Source organism: Mycteria americana, chromosome 10 (genome assembly GCF_035582795.1).
Source record: "Mycteria americana isolate JAX WOST 10 ecotype Jacksonville Zoo and Gardens chromosome 10, USCA_MyAme_1.0, whole genome shotgun sequence".
Taxonomy (NCBI): domain Eukaryota; kingdom Metazoa; phylum Chordata; class Aves; order Ciconiiformes; family Ciconiidae; genus Mycteria; species Mycteria americana.
The window spans coordinates 17950425-17974724 of NC_134374.1; the positions used below are offsets into that span (position 1 = coordinate 17950425).

The 24300-nt window shown below is 41.2% G+C and overlaps 1 protein-coding gene across 1 annotated transcript in view; it reads left to right on the forward strand.

Moving 5' to 3' along the window:
* Window positions 1–20359, forward strand: part of ADGRG4 (adhesion G protein-coupled receptor G4) — a 32351-nt gene extending 11992 nt beyond the window's left edge. Inside the window, exons 10-27 of the mRNA XM_075512892.1 lie at window positions 532–571; window positions 1124–1149; window positions 2338–2486; window positions 3418–3550; window positions 4077–4195; window positions 5261–5471; window positions 7839–8004; window positions 8126–8275; window positions 9115–9237; window positions 10984–11029; window positions 11902–12005; window positions 13385–13506; window positions 14352–14620; window positions 15840–15933; window positions 17006–17295; window positions 17837–17938; window positions 19346–19507; window positions 20174–20359. Of these exons, the coding sequence (XP_075369007.1) occupies window positions 532–571; window positions 1124–1149; window positions 2338–2486; window positions 3418–3550; window positions 4077–4195; window positions 5261–5471; window positions 7839–8004; window positions 8126–8275; window positions 9115–9237; window positions 10984–11029; window positions 11902–12005; window positions 13385–13506; window positions 14352–14620; window positions 15840–15933; window positions 17006–17295; window positions 17837–17938; window positions 19346–19507; window positions 20174–20301 (2434 nt within the window). The 3' untranslated portion in view covers window positions 20302–20359. The remainder of the gene's footprint in view (window positions 1–531; window positions 572–1123; window positions 1150–2337; window positions 2487–3417; window positions 3551–4076; window positions 4196–5260; window positions 5472–7838; window positions 8005–8125; window positions 8276–9114; window positions 9238–10983; window positions 11030–11901; window positions 12006–13384; window positions 13507–14351; window positions 14621–15839; window positions 15934–17005; window positions 17296–17836; window positions 17939–19345; window positions 19508–20173) is intronic.
* The last annotated feature ends 3941 nt before the right edge of the window (window positions 20360–24300 follow it).

Below are 24300 nucleotides of genomic sequence, written 5' to 3' on the forward strand. Positions count from 1 at the left end.
AAAGGATATTATAGGTCCAAAACCCTGCTCAGAAACAATGGTTTGTTGCACAAGACCTCTCTGTTTCATACCTTTTAGCCCAATCCAGCTGTATTTGTATCCGAACTGTGAGCAGCTGAGAGGGATATTTAGCAACTCATAAAAGTATCACTTGTACAGACATGGAGTTTTATCATTTTATGCATATTTCGACTTCCTACTTTCTTCTCTGACTTCCACAGTTACTGCTGGCTTTACAAATGACAATACAGTAACAGACTGCACTGTTTACATGGGGTGAATCCAATTCGGAAAACCGTAAGAGAAGGGTGGGTCCCATTCTGGAGGAAGCGTTTTTTGTCAGGGTGCATATCTGTTACAGGACCTGGGCTTGGCGATTTATGTAGACACGCCTATGCTGAATTCAAGATGACTTCTCTGCCGCAAGGTCTGGCTCATGGTGGTCACAAGATATTTTTTTTAGGTGACTGCAGAATGGGGCATGTTATATACTTACTATGAAATAATTATTCTGTTCTCTTTTGCTTGCAGGGGTAATTATCCACAAAGCAGTGTCTCTAAGAGGGCTCATGTATGTAATTTGTTATTTTCTGATTTAGAAACTTACTTTTTCTTATCTCTGCACAGAGGATATAGTAGTTGCATGGTCTAAATGCTGATACTATTGTGATTTTTTGAAATTATTAAATATTGACCTTCAATCTGGTAGATGTACCCCATGTAGATAGTTGGGCTGGAGAGCCACTGTGTCTCAATAGATAGCGATATGTTCTGTGCAGACAAAGGAACGCTGGATGTGCCCAGCACTATTTGCAAGCAGTCTACTTTGCAATAGCCTTCTGGTGAGCGCACTCATTGAACAGCGTTAGATATAGATCTGCTCTGCTGTCTGCATGAGGCAGCATCAATGCACTATGAGGTTCTGGTTTACTGTGAGGTACCTCTAGAAGTCCTGTGAAACAAAGGCTACTCTGGACAGTCAGGTCCTAATAACATTTAAAGCAATAGGCTCTATGCTAATGAGCACACTGACTTTCTGCTGTTTGCTTTCCTTGAAATCCAACTTGCGCCAGTTGATTCTAACCAGCTTTTAACTTTTTGTGTCCTTCTATGCGAACTGAAGATGAAGGTAAAGCAGATGTCACAAAGGTAAGACCCACGGTTATGAACTGGGTTTCCGTAGTTCATATTCATTTCATTTTTAGGGTGAGGAGGAATTATACCCCTCCTCGGCTGTTTTAGTTTCAGAACCTTTAGTTGTATAAGACAGAAAAGCACATGTGGAGTCAGAACCACAGTAATGCTTGACTTGGGGAAATGTATTTGAGCATCCGAGGCTTCCCTCTCATACTCCGTATCTTGGGAGGCTCAAAGTGCTTCCATGGCAAGCCGGGAGGTTTGTGCTGCACTATAAGAGCTGGCTGTGAGCAGTATCCTTCACTGGGGCCAGAACAGTGAGTGGACTGTGCCCAAGAAGGATGCCAGGATGAATCCTGCACCTCTTCTGCAGGAAATCCCAATTGCCTTCTGACAGGCCAGAAGAGGAAGGGGAGCTGGGTTCCCATCACCTTCAAGGGGTTGCAAATGGTTTACAAAGGCCGTGCTGAGTGGGGAACAACTGTGTAGAGACAGGACTGAGTTGGAAACACTTGAAACATCCCAGTCCTAAGGAAATCTCACTTGTTAGCCCTCAGTTAAATTAGAAGTCCATTGAGGTGATCCACCCATAACTGAGAGCTGGCTTCTTGCTTCTTTCTGTCATGTCTGAAGCCACTCAACGAGAGATAGTCTTTCCAAACCTCCTAAAGTCAGCCAACATAGTTATCCAGAAGAATAGCTGTTTTGAGGAGAAAAAGCTGGAATCCAGTGGAGATACTGAAAGCGCTTAGTTAAATCTCAGTTTTCCAGGGAGCCTTGGAGTCTGCCACTTCTGTTTGGACACAAGGGTACTCAAGCATCTCATCATTTTATGAATCGCTCACTCCAAACTTTAAAACGTGGTTGAAAAATGCTTACTTGTGACAGAGATGTTTCTTTGCCAAGATAATATTATTAGGAAACCTTTTGAGGTATTTACCATGAAACTATAAATACATTCTTGTACCTCTATTTCAAATAATTTGTAATTTAGAAAGCATTTCCAGGGATAAGGTACTAGTGTACGGAAGAAGTGGCATTTGGTGACATTTACCATAGGACTGCACTTGTGGTGAACAAAATACGTACATCAATTATCCAATTCAATGTAATTTTCTGGGTTACTCCTTAGTTTTGTAGCCACTTGCAGTTGTGAAATGTTACTAATATGGCAGCCTTGTTTGTGTATTATATTTGTAGCTATGTCTCTAAGGCCATTATAAAGGCCACATCACTTGAAATACAAGAAGTGCTGAGTCTCAAGATCAAACAGTTGTTGAATAACGCTTACGAGGAGGGACCATTATCCTTATATGTGAAACCTGAAGATGTGGCTGTCAAGCCAATAGGTAATACTTCATTAAAACCTCATTGCAAATCACATGCTTTGTAATTCTGGCTACAAGTGTTTTATCAAATTTAAATTTTGTGGAGAGGTTAGACTAGAAAACATCCTTACAAATAGCCGGATTCATCTGATTCACAAGCTGTAGAACACCATACAATGACAGCAAGATCAAAAACTTGGGTTCCAGACAAACGGAGGTAAGCTAAAATTTGAATCCTGGTGCCAAGGCAGGTCTGAGCACCTTTGCAATGAAGGGAAGGTCAGGCCGATGCAGCTGCAAACCCAGGAGCTCTTGCTCACAGCCAGTGCCCCAGAGCCTGGCTATTGAGGGAGACCGGAGCCAAACACCGAAACCAAATCTATTGCAGGCATTCTCTTAACGGCCGTGCGTATTGGATCAAGTCTCAAATTGCAAATAATCTCTTTGTTGGTTTGGTAACAATCTCTGTCACTCCTTAAAATACAGAAGTAAGCCAGAGATAAGAGCTAACAGACTGTACCTGAAATTCAAAACCACATTTTATACCAAAGACTTACAAAAGATCAGCTGCAGACAATAAAACTACAAGCCTGGAGGAAAGACATTGATGGGGTAATGAGGGGCAGTGTGAAAGCACCTTCAGATAGATTAGAGAAGCCTGTAGGATGAACTGTCATTAAATACGGTTTGTGATGCTGGGAAACTAACGCTTTACCTGAGAACTGACCTTGTCAAACAACAGAGAAGAAGGTCATAGAAGAACAGGTGAAATATTTAAGCAAAATGTTTTCTTGCAGCCAATAAACTTGTATCCTCCTATCCAGTCTGCAGATTACAGCTCAGTCCCATCAGGAAAGGAGGTCCAGAGAACAGCGGGGTCTCTGGGTGTCAGGGCGGTCTTCTTTTTGACTATTAAATCTTTTTAAAGAGCTTTTATGTATTTCTTCTTCAGCACTAATGGATTGTCCAGAAAGCTTTTCACACACAACCTACAAGGGGAATTATTCCTGGCCGCTGACAAGTCCAGCTACCAAAGCAGAGGTCAGCTGCAGGAAAAACCCTCTGCAGTCTGCTCGCAGGAGTTGGTGAGTGATGAGATCATCTCATTTTGCTTCTTGCATGGGAAACAGGGGGGAGCGCCAGGCTTTGCGTGATGGGAAACCAGACGCTAGCCCGTCATGGCACACAGCAGTGCCATGCCAAGGAAGATGCAAAGGAAGATGCAAGGAAGATGGACTGGGCCAGTCCAGCACGGGCTGCAGGGAAAGGGAGTGTTGCATCATTTCCATCACCTGCAGCAAGTGCAAGCCAGCATAGTAGGAAGCTGACTTTCTGCTTGAGCAGGGAGGGGCAACAGATGCACTGGAGCATTTTGTGCCATCCATTCGTGGCTCTCTGCCCTCCAATACCTCCGGATGCATTTCCAATTGCTCTGGCATTTGGGCTCTGCTCCCACTCTGCTAAATGAGTGCTAAGTCAGAGCTGACTTGCAAGTCAGCTTTCAAAATTGGGCTAATTAATTACATTCTTAGCTCCTTAAATGGGAAATATGAGGAACATCAATTATTATTTTTTTTTCTTGTAACAATGTACACTGTTTTCATTTTTCAGTGCAATTAATATTGAACTTGAGCAAGCTTTCTGGAAGAAACCAAATATGACTGAATGTAAATTACTAGAAGAACTTCCAAATAATATTTTAGACCTCCATGATATCACAATAACAGAAGGTAATGCACCAGATACTTCAGTGACACAGTGAATCAAAGTAAAAATAGTTATACTCAGATCATGCTTCTGTTGGACATCTGAAGAACTGAAGCGATAAGGTTGTTCTATGCGCATCCTACTCACCTGGTCATCTTAAAGTGTTTTTAATGTAGATTAATTTTGCAGGTGCTTCAAAATTCTCTAGCTACCACTTTGAAGACTTGTCTCAAACCCTACATTTAGATTTAGAACTAAGTAAATAACCAATGAATAATGTGACAGGTTTTGCCTGTCTATACTCTCTCTGTTACCACATCGAAGTAGTTCATAACATCTCATACAAAGAAGCACAAATCAGTGTATGGATTTGAAAAGTTTGTGCTGTAATTCATGTAAGCTATAAGGTGACTTTTACCACCTGATTATATCTTTTTTAAGCTATGCCAAACAGTACAAATTGTTTGAATGGTGAATAAAAACAATACTATAGCTTATCCACCTACTCAGCAGTGGCATCAAATAATAGATCATTGAAAGATATCTGCAGTTGCATACAGTCTGTCTGACTCCCAGGGTGTAAAACTCTGCTTCTATAAAAAAATTACAGAAGGATGATGAGATGATGAATGGCAAATACAACTTTTCAAACTATACCATTCAGAATTTGCTTTTGCTGCTATACCAGTTAAGTAGCATTTGGGGAGAAGGGCAGATCTTGTGTAATTTTCAACTCACAAATGCTTGTAAATGTGACCAAAGTTAAAACTAAATATTATTTACAGATTATCTTTATAATCCAAAAGCAGCTGATAATATTCTTATGAAAAGCACATTGTTTTCTTCCTTTAAAATACAACTTGAGATATCCAGATTTTACTTTGAAGTTTTTGCCAGTTTCATTGACACGTTGAGGGCTTATTGACTTATTCTTAGGACGTAATTTTTGTAATAGATCAGAAGCATTATGACCATATGGAAAGAAAGGGGAAGCAGACTAACTCCTTGCTTTAACATAGAGACATGTAGCTATGTAGCTAGACATATAGCTGTGCCACATAAATCATCTGTACTTTCTTTTTTTTCAGAGAATGCACAAGATGTTGTACAGCATATTTTATACCTCTTGCCAGATGCAACACTGCATATGGAAGAATTAGAAATCATTGCAAGTAAAATTTCTGATATCATAAGGCTTGCAGATATGAGCATGACACTTGCAGAGACTACATTGTCTATACTAAACTATATTTTGCTGAAAAAAGTAGAAGACCAGAACATTAGAAAAATGACCAATAGGTAAGTAAGATAACTTGCCCAGGAGTGGCTTCCTAAGCTAAAATGGCACCACGGAGTAATTCGTCCAGTCTATTAAAATATCACCACAAGAGTTAGCAATTTCTGTACTTGGACGTTAAACATGTTTGTGGTTCTTAGCAGCAGAGATTGGTTATTGTGTGGTCAAAGGTGCTTTTACCAGAACCAGTTCTGCAGAAGTCACCATCACAGAGTTGTTCTCTACGGGCATCTCAGATCAAGGAGACTGCCCAGCTGCCATCTCATCTCAGAGGTGATCTTTACAGCTCAGCAGTGAGGTCTGTCGGCAGGTCAGCCTGGAGACACGTATCTGGTCCACCAGCACACCAGACTGGAGTGCTGTACCTGTGCTGATAAAGATTTTTCCAGCATAGCTATTCAATGTTAGACTTCAAAATCTACATTTAGGATCCTACGTCCATTATGTGATTCTCACACGTGCTAAAATCAAGGTTGCTAGATAACTTTCAAAACATCTCTCTCCTTTGAGATCTTAAAGGTAACTAACTACCTGTTTTCAAAATGTCTGGCTTCTCTTGCTGAGCAGAGCACTGTTTAGAAAACCACTGCCAGCCTTTACAAAGGCAAATGCAAGTGCACAGAGTTGACCCATTTCTGATTTGGGCAAGACACCTTACCCACTTCTCACTGCACAGCCTCGGGCTCCAAACAGGAAAGATTTGCACTGACCAATCCAACGCTAACCAACAGCGTAAGAGATGCGGTGTTCATCACATTAAAAAGTCTTTCAGCATCTCTCATTTTAAAGACTGTGCGTATCTGCAATTTTCTGTTTCGCTTAATGTAAAACAGTATTTTAATAAGAAATACAAGAAATATTAAAATAAGAAACATTAAAAGCAATAAAAATGACTACGCAACAGCCCAGTTGTCTGTACTGGACAACTATGCATTGCCTTTTCAAACTGAGGAGTCTGCAAGGAGGAGTAGCCAAAAATAGCTTAGAAAATCTGTCGGAGAGAAAGCATTGAGTAGCATCGTGATCCCTTTGGCTGCATGCTCTCTCTTCAAAGTCTCCTGCACTGCAGTGTGTGGAGTGGGGGCTGTGATAGCTGCCAGCACTCAACACCTCTGCCTTCTCAAATACACTGTGGGGTTTTTTAAGTGAAATACCCATTACTTCAAATTCTCCTCCCATGAAATGTAAGGTTTGGGGGACAAGGATGATATTCTAATAGGCCCTGGATTCCTGATCCTTAACGCAGATAGACTTGGTATGTACAAGTTGTAATAACAATGTCTTTACAATTTTTGTGGACAGGAGAATCTCAGGTAGTTTAATTTTTCCATAAATCAGACCTCAAGAGAGCACAACCACTGTGATGAGACCTGACAAGTGCTAGCATGATATCCTCACAAGAGCTATTCTGCTCCTTCTTTCAGGCCTCAGTAGACATTTTGGATCCCAGATATTCTGAGGAAGTTGAACTCCAGACTTTGCAGCTCTAGGGCAGCTGTGGCTGAAAGGATCCCATGGGGGTCCTTGTGTGTCTGGGACCGACGATGCATGAAGATAACACCAGGCAAAGAAGGACAGGAAGGTTTTCCTTTAGTCTGTCAGGGCCAGCTGTCATACAGGTTTTCAACAGAGTATTATCCCTTCTTGCATACTGCTGAATAGCCTTAAGGGAGACCAAACGAGACATGGAGCTTCTCTGACTCTTAATACCCATCTGCATTAAACAACCCTAATTTGCTGCTTCCTTTGGATTCCAGCCTCTTCTTTCTACTTGGAAAAAAATACCCACTGAGAGCAGGGACCAGAAAGCCTGTGAAATCTCATCCTCAGAGATATTCAGAGCTTTACTGGACAAGACCCTAAGCAAGCTGACCTACCTTTAAAGTATACACTGCCTGGGGGAGATGGGGAATTGAATGACAGACCTCCAGAAGTCCCTTGCAGGCTAAATTATTCTGGCTCTGATATTTTACCTGAGGGTACAATTAGACGATTGCAAAAATCAAATTAGCAGGTTTTACAAGTTACTGCCTTCCAGATGAAACGGAGTATTTGACTGGGTGTGAATTTTGACCTGGGTCTTCCCAGAACCACCTCATGTTGCCCTTGCAGGCGGGTATCTTCCACCTGCCAGAGTTTTGGCTTACTCAAACATGCTAACTCAATTGCTTGCCATCACCTGACCCTGTGCCAGACAAAATGCCATCTACCCCAAAATGGACCCATTCTGCTCTAGCGATTGCTCCTTGTGATCACAAATCAGAGCAGCTTTTAGCTGATTGTGTCCTGACTGCATATTATAAAGCCAGGAGAACATTTCAAGAGATGTATCTTTTTTTTTTTTTCCCTTGCTGTTGCTCTCGGTAAAGTATCCTGAAGACAACTGAGGAGATTGGCTATAAGGTGACTTACACAGAAAGAAATACGTCGGTCATAACCACTTCCTTGGCTTTGTGGGTGATGCGTCCAGATCCCAGCGTATTTGGAGGACTGGCCTTTGGCGTTACCTACTACGACAGAGGGGTGGATCTCAAGGTGAGAGCAAAGTATCGCCTCAGGGACCACTGATTAAACCAGACAATCCTGCTGCTATTTTGTACCGTTGTGTATTTGACCTGAGGAAGGCAGCTCTGAGCATGTCATCTCCCTCCTGCAGATCAATGTTCAAGAAAATCCTTTCAAAAAGGCCTTGGCCTCGGTGTTTTTGCCAAAATCACTGAAGAAATTCCTAGGGATGGAGCACTCGGACCCAGACAAGCATTCGAAGATCCAGTTTAAGTTTTTTGGCGCTACTTCACTCTTTGTGGTAACTACGACTCCTCACAAACGCTAACGTGGCAGTAACCGGTTCAGCTGTTCTTAGTGTGTACAAAAGAAAAGTCCCAGTAGTGTCATCTGTTCTGGGCACATTTAGCATCAGACTGATGGAGCACTAAGAAATGTGCAGGGAAAATGTACCCAGGCAGCGAAACTTCCGCTGTAGCAATGATGCTCCAAGACGTGGCTGTAGAACTTAGATTTTTTGTTCATTTTCTGTAGATGATGTTATTCCAATTCTGCTCTTCTGTAGGAAAGGAACATACCCTAATCTTCCTCTGATAGTAAGCTCTTGCTTAAGGAACATGCATAGTACATGTCAAACATCATGTGAATAATTTCAAGATTTATATTTCCATTAAGATAATAGCAGCACTGATATGCAGCTTTTAGGACTACTCTAGTATTTGCTGTGTTTTCTTAACTCGGCGGGGTGGGTGAGTGTAATTAAGAAGGGAGCCATTTCTTTTGGTATGATTGGAGCGTACAGTGTGCTGAGCAATGCTTTTCACACAGAAGAAGCATTGACAATTGTGTCTACTGTCTAATGAGCTTAATGATGTACAACTGGATGTTTTGATATACTGAAATGATTACGCCGCTTTCTCAATCCAGCTGATGCATCTGAAACTCTGTTCTGCTTCAGCTGATGTGGAGACTGTCCCTGAATTTGCAACTAACTACATTTTCTAATGAAGCAGCGAGTAGCTAAATTACATCAGGCATGGTGTTTAGCTGATCACCATTTCCAAGAAGTACAGTCTACAAAAATGGAAGCAGGGAAGAGCTTGGATTTTTTTTTTGCATGCGTGTATTTTTCCACTGCAGGATGACAGTTTAACGAAGGAGAGGTTGAATACTTACGTTGTGAGTGCCAGCATTGAAAACACGTCAATTCAGAACCTTAATGAGCCTGTGACTATTACTCTTCAGCACATAGACGAAAATACGGTAGGATGCATTCATTTCATCAGAGGCGTGTTGAAGCAGAGTCTATTTCACTTAGCCTTACAATAAACTGGCAACAGGACAAATAAGCTTAAAACATTTTCCTGCCTGACCTCTCTGTGATATATCAACCAAAACATTGACAGACCACACAGATCTCGGTGTTTAATTCCTGCAGGTTAGTAAAGCTTGTGTCTCCACTCTAAATCCACGCTTAGCAGCAAGGGACGTTGTCGTTGTTTCCTTGTTTTGATCTGGACATTTTTTTTCAGGGAATAGTTTATTTGCTAAAAAATGGCAAGTTTTGGATTTGCCTGAAATGATTTGTAGTGGCTCCAAATTCAGCAAATTGTTTTAGTCACAAAAAGAGGTAAATTTAAAAAAAAATCAAAACATTGCATAGGTGTTTTCAAAATTAGTTTGTTTTGTTTTGTTTAAAAAATGATGCTTAAAACTAAAATCTATCTTAAACTATTTTTAAAATGGGCATGGGTTAAACTTGTTGACTGATTTCCACCTTAGCATTTTTGTGTTGCCAATGCTCATGGTCCAGCCTCCACACAAATATATTGCAAACTCAGGGCAGAACAAAATTATTCAATAAGATGAATTTGATTAAAGTTCAAGTTAATGAGAGCTTGAAAACGCTGCTTTTATGGCAATATGCTCTTTCCATTCAGTTCTAGCAAATAATATATACCCAGAAATTTCATCTAGATACCCCCTCTCTTCCGTCATTTTTACTCCACCAGGCCATCTGGCACCTCTCAGATTTTTTTTTCCCTTGACCTTATAAAAGTAACCTAATTAAATATTTAATGAGATACCATCCTAACCTACATCTTTGGCTCTCTGCCTAATTATATTTGACAGTCTACAGATCACATCTCTTAACAGCTTATCTGTTAGGGTGGCTTCCTGTAAACTCTATGCTTTATTAAACTTTATTAATAATAAAAGAAAATGAATCTGTGCCTTGGGAAAGTTTGCTGCAGCATTATGAGTAATAAACTAGAATGTCCCCAAGAGAAAACATTGCATTGAATACCCATTTAAGTCTGTTCAGCTGTTTGCAATATGCAGGCAAGCTTTTATCTTCTCTTAGGTGTCTTCCCTGCCTGGTTTCAGAGAGAGAGAGGAAACACTGAAATTCTAAAATAAAGGTTTTATTGTGTAGAGAATTGTTTGGGGCGTTTTTATTGTATAAAATCTCAGGTTGTTATTCTAGGTCTTAGTCACAACTTTTGGATTTCACCAGTAATTTGGTATGACATCTCAAATACCGCATGAAGCCAATGAGATTAGACATAGGAATCAGTCTAAGCTGGACAACTTGTCAGATTTTCTGCTGTCCTTAAAAGACTACAAGATACAGAAAGACTGGTAAAACTGGGAAAATCACTGGCTCCCAGGACTTCCCTTGGTAAGGGGGAAGGCGAAAATTGGGACCCTCTGCTGGTTTTCAGTGCCATGGATGAGATGGCAAATATCCTGGCTGGTTCCCAATGACCAAGTGTCCAACTGCCCCCAAACTGCTGGCATCTCCAGTGACCTACAGACCCTATGCAGCACCACCATGCAAATAATCGCAGAGATCAGTGGGCTTTCTTGTCGAGCAGTAGAGAGGAAATCAAATCAAACTGCCTTAGTTATAAACCCTGCTTACAGGCAAGATGCACCGTCTGCAAGTGCAGGCGGTGTACAGACGTACTGAATAAATGCCACAGCCTCCTTTTTCTCTGCTTTCAGGGTAATGCAGCAGTGCACTGTGTCTTTTGGGACTTTCAGAAGAACAGTAAGTGTTATTTACAGAGCTGCCACGCTTGCTCTGTCACCAGCCTCACAGAGCCTCTGGCTCCTTGACATTGCAGCTTGGAAGTTTGAGGCTGTCCTGTTGAGTGTGTGTTGCTGGTTTCCATCGACATTGATACCTCAGTAATCAGTGTTACTACTAGGGGACGCGTGTCTGGCATTGTACAATGGGGCGTCTACGTGAATAAGAAGACTTAGTCTAAGAAAAAAGCAGAAATGCAACGAAACGTCAAACTTCTCACAGTTACTTCAGGGAAGTCAGTGGGGGCTTTGCTGTGGTCAAGTCTTGAATACGGCTCAGATAGTCAACAGACACAGAAAGAGAGGTGTGTATTGGGTTAACTCAGAACACGTGGGAGAGGGTTTTTTTCTGCAATTATTGGTGTTAGAATATGTATTTTTTTAAAATCAGAAGCTTAGCTTCTGAATATATCATACACGCCACATAAACAGGGTCATAATTTTAATCTTACCAGGGAAGATCTGGCTCTTTCAGTGCTACACTCTGCCTAAACAAATCCTCTGCCCTGTAAATATTTCTTGCCTTCTGTGTTTCCCACCCTGCAGCATAATGTAGCCCAGCACACTTTTCCTTACCTTCCTGCTTTCTCTGTGTGCAGGCATGTAAATGACTTTAAATATTTCTTCATTCCACCAAAGGCTTTCATCCAAGTTTTGAGGTTCTCAGGCAACTACATAAGATGTGTTCCTGTGTGAAATCTCACTTGTGTGCTGCTAAATGACCCTGCAATCTGTACTAACTTGAGCTCATATTCACACATTCTGCGTGCTGCAGAGCTATAAATGACTGAGCATGACTAACTGCTTAAAAATCCCTTTTTCTCTATTACACAGATGGACTGGGTGGTTGGAATACATCGGGGTGTGAAATGGAATATACAGATATGAATTACACAATCTGTTTTTGTAACCATCTTACCCATTTTGGAGTCCTACTGGTAAGTACTCCATGAATCATCTCCAAAAAAGTCCCGTGGCACTAAACAAAGTCATCGCTAGTTTTGGGGAGAGGTGGGAGATTCATATCTATACAACCTGTTAGATATCTGCAATTTTGCCAAAATCAGTAATAACAAACAAAACAGTTATAATAATTTTTATGGTATAAAGTCCTCTAAATGTCACTCGCTTCAAGGCAAATTCATTTTACAGATGTAGTTTGTACTTCTTTGCAATGTAACATTAATGTGTTATTTGCTGCATTGGAAATGCTGTGTTAAATTTATTACTTGCCAGTGGCAACTAATGACATCACATCTTTCGGCAAGTTTTACCTATGCTCCATCAGAAAGGGAAGTTTAATATAAATATGGGAGATGTCGTTAACTGTCATCTCTTACTTCTCTGTAATACAGAGAAAACTGCCTCTGCAAGCTGAATGTCAAAAAATGATGAGTGCCTGAGAACGGGCTGCAACAAATGCAAAGCGTTAGGCAAGTTCCAAGCAAACCGAGTAGATTCACGTTGTCTAATCCCAGGAGGATACAACCTCCACGGCGGGTAAGGGCATCCCTTTGCCCTCGGCTGCTAGCCCAGCTTCCCCTAGAGGTCAGCATTACCCTGCTCCAAGAGAGCCACGGAGGCCCTCCCTGTACTAAAAATGGGACTTCTACAGAAGGAATGTAGATGTTACAGATTTCAGACAACTTGCTGAAGTTCCCATTCAAGCAAAGAGAATTCAGTCCGACTGTAAGATCATACCTCTTCTGCACTGCCCCTTTGGTAACCAGCACAGTTACAAGTATTTAACAGCACCGCCGATTGTAGAGGTGTAGGTTACTAGTCCGAGGTTTGAAGTTTCACCAAATAGAAGAGAAACTGTGGCAGGGAACAACAAAATCATCTCAACAGTAGTCCTGCCAGCAGCTGTGGAGAAGCGGGGCCCAGCTTCCCAGCTGACTGTTGCAGAGGGATGCTTTCTGGACCTGGAGGATCCTCCCACGCTCCCAGGCATTTAGCAGGTTTGTGCAGTTCCCAAGCATGGCAGCTGCCATTGAAACAAGGTAGAGTTTCTCCTACAAAGCGAGCTCCCAGTGGAATAATTTTGGCAAGGTCCTTGTTGAATTCGTGGTTTCCAACGTACAGCTTTTCTAGCTTCACAACTTATTACTGGATACTTTAAATACTGCGTATTTTTACTAGTTTGGATATTCTGTAGGACTATACAATACGAAACACATAAAAATATTAATGGAAACCCTCCAAAAGTAGCAGTAAGCAGAACAGAAATCTATTACTTTATCAATGTGAACACGTGGAAAGCCATTTTCTTTATCTGTTATGGCAAACAACCGCAATTCTTTATCTTGTAACATAGGACTTGTCCCGGACAGAGATACATATCACACATGATCATATATTAACGCTGATAAGCTATGCAGGATGTGGTGCTTCTGCCCTTTTTTTGGGTATAACACTGGTGACGTACCTAGCCCTTGAGTAAGTCTGATCCTTTTACTTATATCGCTTTTAATACTTTAGCAATAATGAATTTGCAGCAACTATCAGAATGTTTGGTAATATTTGATGCTGTGATGCATAGGAGGGAAGACTGGGAGCTGACAGTATAAATATTGCTTTATTTTGACCTGTGACTGTGGTGAAATAAGAGGGATTCAAATACTCATGCTTCAATACAAGCACTAGTCTGAACTGTTCAGCAACTTCTATGTTCCTAAATTTCTGTCATTTTATAAATTTACCCATGGACATGGGTAAGATATCATGTCAAGAATCTGGAATATTCCCTGGATATAGACTACACATTGGATGATATCAGCAATCTGGAATATTCCCTGTATGTAGACTGTACATTGGATGACATCAACAGTAAAATAGGGAAACTTTTCTCTTCTCTTGCTCTTGGTCTTTCTTGTGTTTTGTCCTTTTGGATAGGTTTCATTTTATACTGGATGTGCCAGTAGCTCCTGGCATGACAGGGCACTAGGCTCAGGTAACGGTGGGTGCTTTCATAATCCAGTAATATTGCAATCACAATATTTGATGCAGTAGTAAAAAGCTGATGTTAAGTCTGTCTCTCCTCCACCAAGTGTGGAAAACCTAGGAGGTCTCCATGTATATAGAAGCTCTGCTTTTTCAGGCTGGGAGATCTGCTTCAAAAACGCACCAGTGATTTGATGTAAAACACTAAGATAGACACAACTTACACGACAGAAAGCCAATTTATAATACGCTGAATACACATCTGTGCTACTTTGCATTCATGAATGTACCCAGTATAACTCATGCAACGATAACCTTATGGACTTTCCCCTTCTTTTTAGAAAGCTGCGGAGAGACGATCCTTCAAAAATCCTGCTCAATCTTTGTGCCGCGCTGCTGATGCTCAACATAGTCTTTCTCATCAACTCCTGGCTGTCCTCGTTCAACCAGCCGGGTCTCTGTATCACTGTGGCTGTGCTCCTTCACTACTTCTTGCTTGCAGCTTTCACGTGGATGTGCCTGGAGTCTGTTCACTTTTACCTGGCTCTTGTCAAAGTTTTCAATGTTTATGTCCCAAAGTACATCCTAAAATGCTGTATTGCTGGCTGGGGTAAGTAAGCGGATTTCTTCTCCGCTCCTGTGCTTGTTAACTTCTCTAAGATAGGGGCATATTTGCAAAATTAAGTTGGGACGCTGAGCTAGTAGAAATGTGGTGCACACCCTAAGCCATAAGGATGGATTTCTTCCTGCAGGCAGGTTCAGCTTAAGTTTCTTCTGCCCAGGGAGACATCAGCAGAAAGTGCCCGTTGCTCCCTGCGCAGTCATACGCAAGGAAAGGCAAAAGTGGGCATAAGAACTGCTCTCCCTGCCCCTCCTGCTCTTTACAGGCATGATTTATCATGCTATGTCACGTCAGTGGGTGTGCCTGAGGAAGTACGAGCTGCCCACAGCCTTCACCCCTGCACGGGTGATGCTCAGAGGCGATTTTGATCTTCTTCTCCAGGCCTCGTGTCCTTAGCTGCTGTCCTATGCATGATTCCCCTGCGGGGGGTGGATTTGGTTTTCATTTATAGCTCTCCTGAGGACTTCACTGATTCACCTTCCCTCCAAGCACTGAGCATCAGGGACTTGTTTGGGAGAAACATAACAAAAAAGACCGAAAATGCTGGCTCAGCTGTTAGAAAAGGTGTTATCAGACGCACTGACCCGGAGCAGAATTTGGTCTGTATTTTTTGGGTTGCCATTAGATGCTGTTTTAAAGGGTTTTGAACAGTGTGCAGCGTATCGTCATCTCTATCCTTAGATTTAATGTCGCACATAATTGTTCTCAGGGGCAACCATCCGCAATGGTATTGTTGGCAGCAGTCACTCTCAACAGAAAAGCCTGAACTGAAAGAAATACGGGAAATGGGAAACGAGTGGAAGGGAAGACTGATAAAACACTGTCTGGAAAATGTCTGTCTCTACCAGATCTTAACGCAAAATGCTGTGGTCTGCTTATCTTTTGACACTCTGCTTTTTGTAATAATCAGTTGGTTCTATTTTACCAGATTGGGTCCCTTCTGGAGATGTTTGAACACTCACAAACATTTTGCAAACACAGATATTTTTATGTCTACTCATTTGTAATTTACATAAATAAGGAGATTAAACCTGCTATGCCACACATTTAATTACACTCATTTCAGAAGAGCTTTAGGGGTAGAGTTTGATCCCAAGATGTACATGTCTGCTGTAATTACTCATCAGAGATTATCTGACGTCTTTCCATATTCTCCATTTTATCTTTTTAATCTAAATATCTCTTTTTCTGTTGCCTTCCATATTAGGAATACCAGCTGTTGTAATTACTATTGTGCTCATTATAAATAAAGACTTCTATGGCAATGGATCACATTCTGAGAGCAGTCCATTCAGCAATTTGTAAGTGTAATATTTTAAGCTTTTTGATGGTCACCAGAGTATCTTAAAGACAGAAGAAATAACCAGAAGACAACAACTTCTCTCTTGCTTTTGTCTTTCCTCCCCCACCTTAACCCTTTCCTTTTAGTGGTTCTGGTTCAGTGGATCATTTTGGATGTACGGCAACGACATGGAGTAACTCTCAACGTCAGTGGCCTGGGCTTGAGGACAGGGAGGGCTTCTGCCAGTCAACTCCATTTTTACTTTCTGGAAAATCTCTTTCTTTACATGACATTAACTCAGTCTCATGGGACATTTGTATATGCTCGTGCATGTTCTGGATTTCTGGTAAAACCTAAAGGCAGAATAATTGCTCTAGTATTTTGCACGTTTGCTTCTGTTTTTTTAATGTCAATTCACATCACTGTCTCTTCATCATTTCAAATTCTTTTATTAAATCATCTCAACCTCCTCTCTTTCCCTGTGGGAAAACACTGCATTCTTTCATCATTTTTTAAAAGGGTTTTATAGCAAAGAATGCTTCCATTTTTTCCCCTGATTTCTGTTTAGCACAATCTGATTACTTGTTGGTGAAGATTACCTGGAATATTTGAATTCTATCCTGTCAGAGAGGCAACACACAGCTATGACACCTCAGAGGGAAAATTATTACCCATCTTTAGCAAAAAGGCAGCAAAACTCACTAATTGCTGTCTGAGGAAAAGCTAACCAGTGCTCATCTTTGTGCTCTACTATTATTTAGACTCCTAATTAGGTCATATTTAACTCGGTTTTCCTAAGGCAGTGCGTCTTTGTGTGTATACATTATTAAATTGTGAAACAATTGTCAGGTTTATCTGAATTTGGCAGAAATATTAAAGTCTCAAAGTTATTGAATTTCTATAGCATCCATAAAAAAGGCAAGTGGAGAGATTCTATGAATGTCTTTATTGGGGGAAAGTAATGGGCATTAGGGAATGCCCCTTACTAGGTATCGGAGAACCAGAGGGGAGACTTATTTTGGATACCAAGCTTCATTAGTTTCACTGCTCACAAAAACTCCTTATTAAATACATACTTCCCTTTCTTGCAGTTGCTGGATTCAAGAGAACACAGTGTTTTACATCTCTGTTGTGGCCTATGTCTTCTTAATATTTTTGACCAATACAGCCATGTTCATCACTGTTCTCCTTCAAATCCACTCCATGAAATCAAGGACACAAAAGAGATCCAGATTCTGGAAACGGGGGTTTCTCCAAGACCTCAAAAGCACTTTCAGCTTGATGTTCCTTTTGGGCTTAACCTGGGGCTTTGTCTTTTTTGCCTGGGGAGCAGTGAGGATATTTTTTTTGTACCTCTTCAGCATATTTAACACCTTGCAAGGTAATTTCTGAATGGAGTACTGCTATAAATACAACAGTTTAGGACTGTGGAATAGAAATAAATTTGTAACATCATGTAATTCAAGCATGAGGGAAGAGGAGTGCTCACGTAGCTTTTGTGTTATACTGTTTAGCTATTTTAATAGGAAAGCTCCATTGCAGTGGGATGATAGTGTTGTTTAGATAGCATTGCTGTGATAGATATACTATTAAAGACACGAATTCATGCCTTTGAAACATGGGTCCAAATAAATGCATCTTTTTCAGGAGTTGGCACAATCCTTTTCATCTGGGCATAATAATGGTTGATAGAACCTACAGTGGCTTGCAGATTATTCTCATACCAGATCTGCAGCAAGCTCTTCCCGTTACCCTTTCATACTCACAAAGGACTCGGTGCAATTCTGGGCCAACGTGATGCTGGCCCAGGGACCACCTCTCTGCCCTGGGTGCAACCGAGTGGCATACAAAAAGTTTAGGAAAGGGACAGCAGGTTGGAGAATCCACCTGAAAACCTGTGAATTTCTCTTCTTACTTTTTAGGGTTCTTCATCTTTGTGTTTCACTGCCTAATGAAGGAAGAAGTAGTGAAGCAGTGCCGAGTGCACTTTTGCTGGGGAAGATTTCATCTGAGTAATTATTCTGGTAAGCATTGAGGGGTTTTGTTTAGCTTGACTCATAAGTCTTCGCCTGCTACTGGTGTCACATGTGTTCTACATTAAGAAATAAGGCTCCCCTCAATAACCTTTCTGCATTGCATTGGATAATTGTTCTTTAATAGGTCTTTATCCTCTTCTATTAACTGCTTATATGATATGATGATGGGGTGACAGCATGCAGTATAAAACGTAGCTTTCCGAAAAAGATTTCAACTTGGTCTCTATTTCTGTTCTCCCATGCCATTCAGTGTTCCCTTATGTGAGCTATGTTTCTGGTGGCCTTCCAGTCTTCATAAAGCTGAATTCAGAAACTTATGCAGGATATTGGACATACTAGTAACTATTTTTTATCACAGAAGCTGGCTTTGCTCAGCCACGGTAGGAGCAGGGAGATGTAATTGCTGTATTTGCCTATCTGAGGAGTGGTTATAGAGAAGAGATAGGCTCTTCTCAGAGGTGCACAGCAAGAAGACAAGAGGCAATGGACACAAGTCACAGCTAGGGAAATTCCCATTAAATATAAGGAAAAACATTCTTCCCAATGAAGGTAGTTAAACAGGTGACAGTGGCCCAGAGAGGCAGTGGAGAGAGTCTCTCTCCTTGGAAAGTCAAAATTCATCTAGACAGGTGCCTGAGCAACCTGGTCCAACTTTGGGCAGGAGGTTGGAGTGAAGAATCCCAAAGGTCCCTTCCAACCTAAATTATTCTAAGATTCTGCTACCAGCCTAGCAAGAAATAACATGTGCTGTGGCTTATTCTGGGCTATCACAGTGATGATTTTTCACAGAAATCTGGAAGAACTTAATAACTTCAGTACCTCTGAGTGTCTATCAAAATTAGGTGACATAAGAATGGGTATAACCAAGGAGAAGTTAACTCAGTTTAGTCTTCTCAGGAAGCCAGCCTGAAAATCCCTTATGAACACATATGTCCTGTACACAGTAGTCCTGTGCGTTGTGTGCTGCCAAGGAACATGTAGCTTTCCATTTGCAGAGGGGGAATTCAGCTCTAAGTAGCATATAGAGTATTCTCCCTTGAGCATGAGCCAGCTTGATGCTGTACAATACAATAAGGGCAAGGCTGCCATTCCTCTCCTTTGTGTACCTCCTGTCTTCTTCGGTCTGACCTTATCCAAATTAGTATTACTAGACTGGGTCCCTAAAGGGGAAATAGAAGGCTGAATTGCTGGTATCCAGCCCCACCTGCGTAAGTGTGACAGAGCTAGTGTAAAAATTAACAGCAGGAATCATGCATTGTGCTGCACAGCTTCAGGGCAGGTACAAGGATGGCACAAGAAGCAAGCACAGACCTTTCTCCTCCCTGATCCCTAGTACTTTGAGATGTGACACACGTACAGAATTTTATTCCTGTGCCTGCCACTCTCTGATTTCAGACTGGAGTGGGTCAGGTGCAACTGCTGGATCTACACCAAGGCACTTAAACCACAGATCACCATCCCAGGCTTTGTGGAGTCTAAATTCTGATGGAACAAACTCAGCTTTCAGTGGTTCAGATTTTCTCCCCAGGACTTCTCCGAATATAAATTTTAGGATTGGTGAGAAAAACGGTGTGCACTGCGTAGAATAGAATGCAATAGGTTCCATATGGTGGCTATCAAATCCCAACCAATGGAAGGAAATCAATAGGAAACCTTTCACTGCTTTGTCTATGCCAGACCTGATTTGGGGGTTAATGGCTGTGTTACAGATGGCTTTTGCTGTACTAAGGAAAGTAAAAAAGCCCTTAAGATCCTGGTATGGCTCTTCTCCAAAAGGAAGGGAACTCTGCTCAGCCTACCCTAAGCACCTCAGAGATATTCTACCCTGGGCCAGCTGGCTGTCATTCTCACGGGACCTGCTTCCAGTTAGGGAGCACTACAGTCCATCTCATGCATTCCCAAAAGAGCAAAGATCTTGGGGATTACGGAAAGCTGAACAGGACCTGGTGTCAGCCTGTTTAGTCCAGAAAAATCCCAGCAGGAGATTTTGCCTTCCAAGATGGAGAAGTTGTTGCAGACCCATATTCTGAAAAAGGGATGCCTTTATAGGAATTCTGACCTAAGCACCAAACGATCCTGGTTGTTTTTGGAAACACACTGATTTCTGTTATTTCTCCAAAGACATTAAATCAGTGAGTTGTGCATAGACACAGAAAGGTTTCTTTCTAAATAAATGAAATCAAATTATAATCATGGAAAATTTTCCCTAATTCTTCTCCATAGCTGAAGTTCATTACAACCTGAGTGCTGTACCTGCAGAAGATGGTGGGACCAAACATCCTTGTTCCCAAAGAATACTACCCATGGATACAGGGCTGCACTATCCACAGAAAGGAAGATTTTTTCATTGATACTAAATCTGTTTTCTTCTGATTACCTAAGGATGATTCTCTTTTGTGGCATGTAGAAATAAACATTGATCTAAATGATTACTTTTAGTGTACAGTTATTGCTCTGAACACAATTGTAGAGCTAAAACGTCCCATGATTCAACTCTCTCGGCTTCGGTGGAGTGGCAGTACTGACCACATGAGGGTTTGGTCCCCCTGTGTTTCCAAGATTAGCTCTCATGTTAAACAGAGGCTGGAAATATTCTCTTCCTCATCATTAGCCCGTCTCATAGTCTGTCCTCTTTTTTTTCTCTTTACACCCTCCTGCCATCCCTCTGCTCCCTTCTTCATCTGATACTTATCCTCAGAACCTAATATCCATAATATTGAGTTTCAAATTATATTTTTGAGCCTGTTAGCTGACTGTCTCAGGCATGGATGTCCAGGCTCCTCAATCAGTATCTTTCCTTACTTTTTCTGAGATGGACTTTGATCAACTTATACATTAAGAAATTGGACTCAGCTTTCCAAGATGTTCCTTTCAGTTGTATGTTTTTATTTTCAGACATGCTGGCACTGCTGACTTGGATTTAGATCTCTAAAGAGCTGTAGATGTGTGTTTAAATGTTTGAAGATGTTGCCCAGTACCTTCAAATGGAACGTGGAAACAAGAAAAACTGAAATTCCCACCTCTAATGGGTGTCCATGCGTTACAAAAAATAAAGGTTTCAGACTACCTCTCCTGCAAAAAACAGACCAATAGCAGATAAAATCCCACCACCTTTGGAGGTGGCGATTAAGAAGTTCACCCTTTAGTAATACTTTGCTGTGAATACAGCAGGAGGTAAACTCCATTTCATGACATCACAAGAGAGACTTCGCTTTCCTCTCCTACTGAAGAGGGGCTTGCTTTCAACAAATGTCTTTGAATCGGTAACTTGCCTGCTCAACTGAATCCTAGTTTCAGATTTGAATGCCCTTCTCTGTATCATTCAAGTAAAGATTTTCTGATGATTGCTAATACAGTAAAATACTAACCCGTACCGATGAGAGAGAAGTAAAAAAAATATAATGGAGTGATGTCTTAGAGCTGGTATGTACGATAGCAAATACAAAAGGTTCTTTCGTTCTGTGAATAACTCCCACACAGCAATTAGTGGAAAAAGATGAGTATTTCAATGTACAGTAGCTACAGCCAGCCTACTTGAAATTAGACAGATCACCTTCAGTTCCTTGGCTTTCTGGAGAAATGTTAGCATTAAAAACATGCAAACAAGTTCCACCTTGTACCCACTTGTTTGTAACTGGAAATTGCTTTCAATGAGAAAGAAATTTAATATGAAATACAGTTCAATATGTTGGACCCTTGAACTATCATTCTCTGCTTGTATTCTCTATTTTCATTAGTAAACTCTTTGTTCCACGATCTGCTGCTGAACACAAGTTCTCCCTGCTTTGCAATGAGAAGCAGGACACGCTCTGCCATGGCGCTGTGCGCTAAAGCTGTGCCTGACTCCCCCTGACCCCCCAATCTGGCTGCCGCGCACCCCAGGAGGGTCCTGTGAGGGTAAGGAAGGAGGCTGCGGAGGTCTCCAGAGGAACTGGAGCTTCAGTCCCCCCCCCGAGTCCCTTTTACATCAGTTTGTCTCCGCTACGGTATCGGTAAGTCTAGGTGGATGGACAGTCTGACTCCGTGTCCTTCTCTACCACCCTGCTTTGACCCTCACTGTTCTCCTTCGTGCAGTAATTCTTTCTGCATACACCTTATAGGACAGAAGGTAATAGGCTTAAATGTAGACTAAACATTAGGTAACAATTTCTAATTTTAAGGACTAAGTGGTCTAGAGTGCACATGGAATTGCCGTCATTGCAGGTCTGAAAAAACACTCATAGTGATAAGACAAATATCTGCCAGAATTGGTATAAGTAAAGTTGATTTTGCCTTAGGGCAAAGGATGGACTGGAAGACCTGTTGAAAGTCCTCCCAACTCTATTTTCTATTACTCTAATTTAAAATAAAAAGGCAGCAAAAGAGGATCAATAGCAGAGCAACGTGAGGCTGGCCTTGTCTCCTGCATACCGTAATTGTTTTATTTCATTCCTGATAAAAGACGAAATGTACTTTGATTTTCTAAATTTTTTGCTAAATGCCCTCATAACATTATTAAATGACTAGGAGCAACAAAGAATTGGATAAAAGCTGGACAAGCAGTGAGAAAAGTACTGGAATACTTAAGACTTCTCAGGCTGCCGAGAAATGGCTGGAAATGCCATTTCTTGGGCAGATCCATCAGCGTGTTTCCTGCTTTGGAGGTGTAACAGTGGGAAGAAGAGCAAGCTGCACAGCGTGGAGTGATGTCAGCTCTCCACTCTTGCTGTTGATTTTTTTTTTTTTCCTATTCAAAAAGCAAAAGCTGGAAGTAAATTTTTAAAAACCTGTCAACTTGCTTAAGTAAAATGCAAAGCGCTATTTGTTCTGGGAAGGCGGTTAGCTCACTTCCACTCTCCATGATATGCCTAATGGCTTTTCCAGCTAAACAGTGTATCATTTATGTTTCAAGAATGGCATTGTTTAGGTTGTCAGCCGGAATGAAGATGTGTAATTTTCTTTGGGCTGAAATAATACCTTCCGCACCGGCACCGTTACATTTGCTCTTCTCCAACATATCTACGCTGACATTCTGTCAAAGAATCGTACATTGATGGTTTTCACAGGGAGAGGACACGCACAAAGACAAATCTAATAAAAAATTGCTATGCTCTTGTGATTCACATCCTAGTAATTTTAAGTGATGGGAACGGCTTCCGCAGCTCTGGCTCGAACATGACCTGACGGTGCATCACCGATACAAACGCAGCCTCTTCCCCGCCGTTTTGATTGTATCAGTTGACTCTGCTCCCTCTCTGAGAAAGCAGCAATCTAAAAGCTCCTTTGATTTCTAAGTCATTCTCATTTACTCCTAGATTGCTTATTTTTAGCAATACATACACCAGGAAATGCGTGCTCTATTTTAAACCAATGAAAGAAGGATTTCTGAAAGTATATTTATCTATGAAGACAATTATTTTATGTCAGATCTCAGTGGGTTGTTAACAATAGGTTAGATGATGCAAAAGAAATAAAAAATGATAGTAAAATCACTGCAGCAGCTGTGGTGACTCGGGCAAAACCCTCCCCACTCCCATCTTGCTATTTAGACCAGCACAAAACTCCACCAGCCTTTGTACCAACTAAGTCAGTGGACGCAGATCCAAGGTCTAGGCAGCTCACTCAAGGGTCCCTGGAGACTTTTTATGTCTCCGCATGGACAAGTGGCTAAAGCTGCCTTCTAGCTCAATGTACGTACAGCGCTTTGATAACCATGTGATAAATATTACATAGGATGACACTTAAAGGTCAGTACAGCTTCTTTAAGTTTTCTTCTGACAGTTTATGGAGCTACAGTAGTGGTTAGCGATACAGGTGTATACTAACAGCCAAGATGTAGAATTCTTTCTAAATCATAGCAGGCAGTTATTATTGGGACAACGAAAGAAATGTCATTATGGGAAATGATTTGAGATTAAAAATCAAAATACTGGGAAGATAATTACCTGTTGCATAAGATGATTGTTAAGTCTTAATGCACAATACTCTGTGCTTTCAGGTATCAGAAAGTATTTAGCATGTAATGGCACTCTAATGGTTCTAAATTAAATGTATCATTGAGAGTTTCAAGGATGCCCAAAAGAATTATGCTTGCTTTATTATTTTATTGCCTGATTGTTCCTGTAACTGAAGAAATTCAAGGATACCTTCCAGTGTTTATTTTTCTCTCTTTTCTGAGAAATGACACCAGTATTTCACCGGCCATTCCCATACTAAAACTGGCTGAGGAAACTCTTGGAAAAGGAGGCTGGAAGGGATGCAAGAATGGAGAAACAAGATAAAAGGTATTTGGAGCCATTGATTAATGACAGCATTTGAGATCCCATCACAGGCAGACTGAGTCCCACTAACTCCACTGAACCGTCTGCATT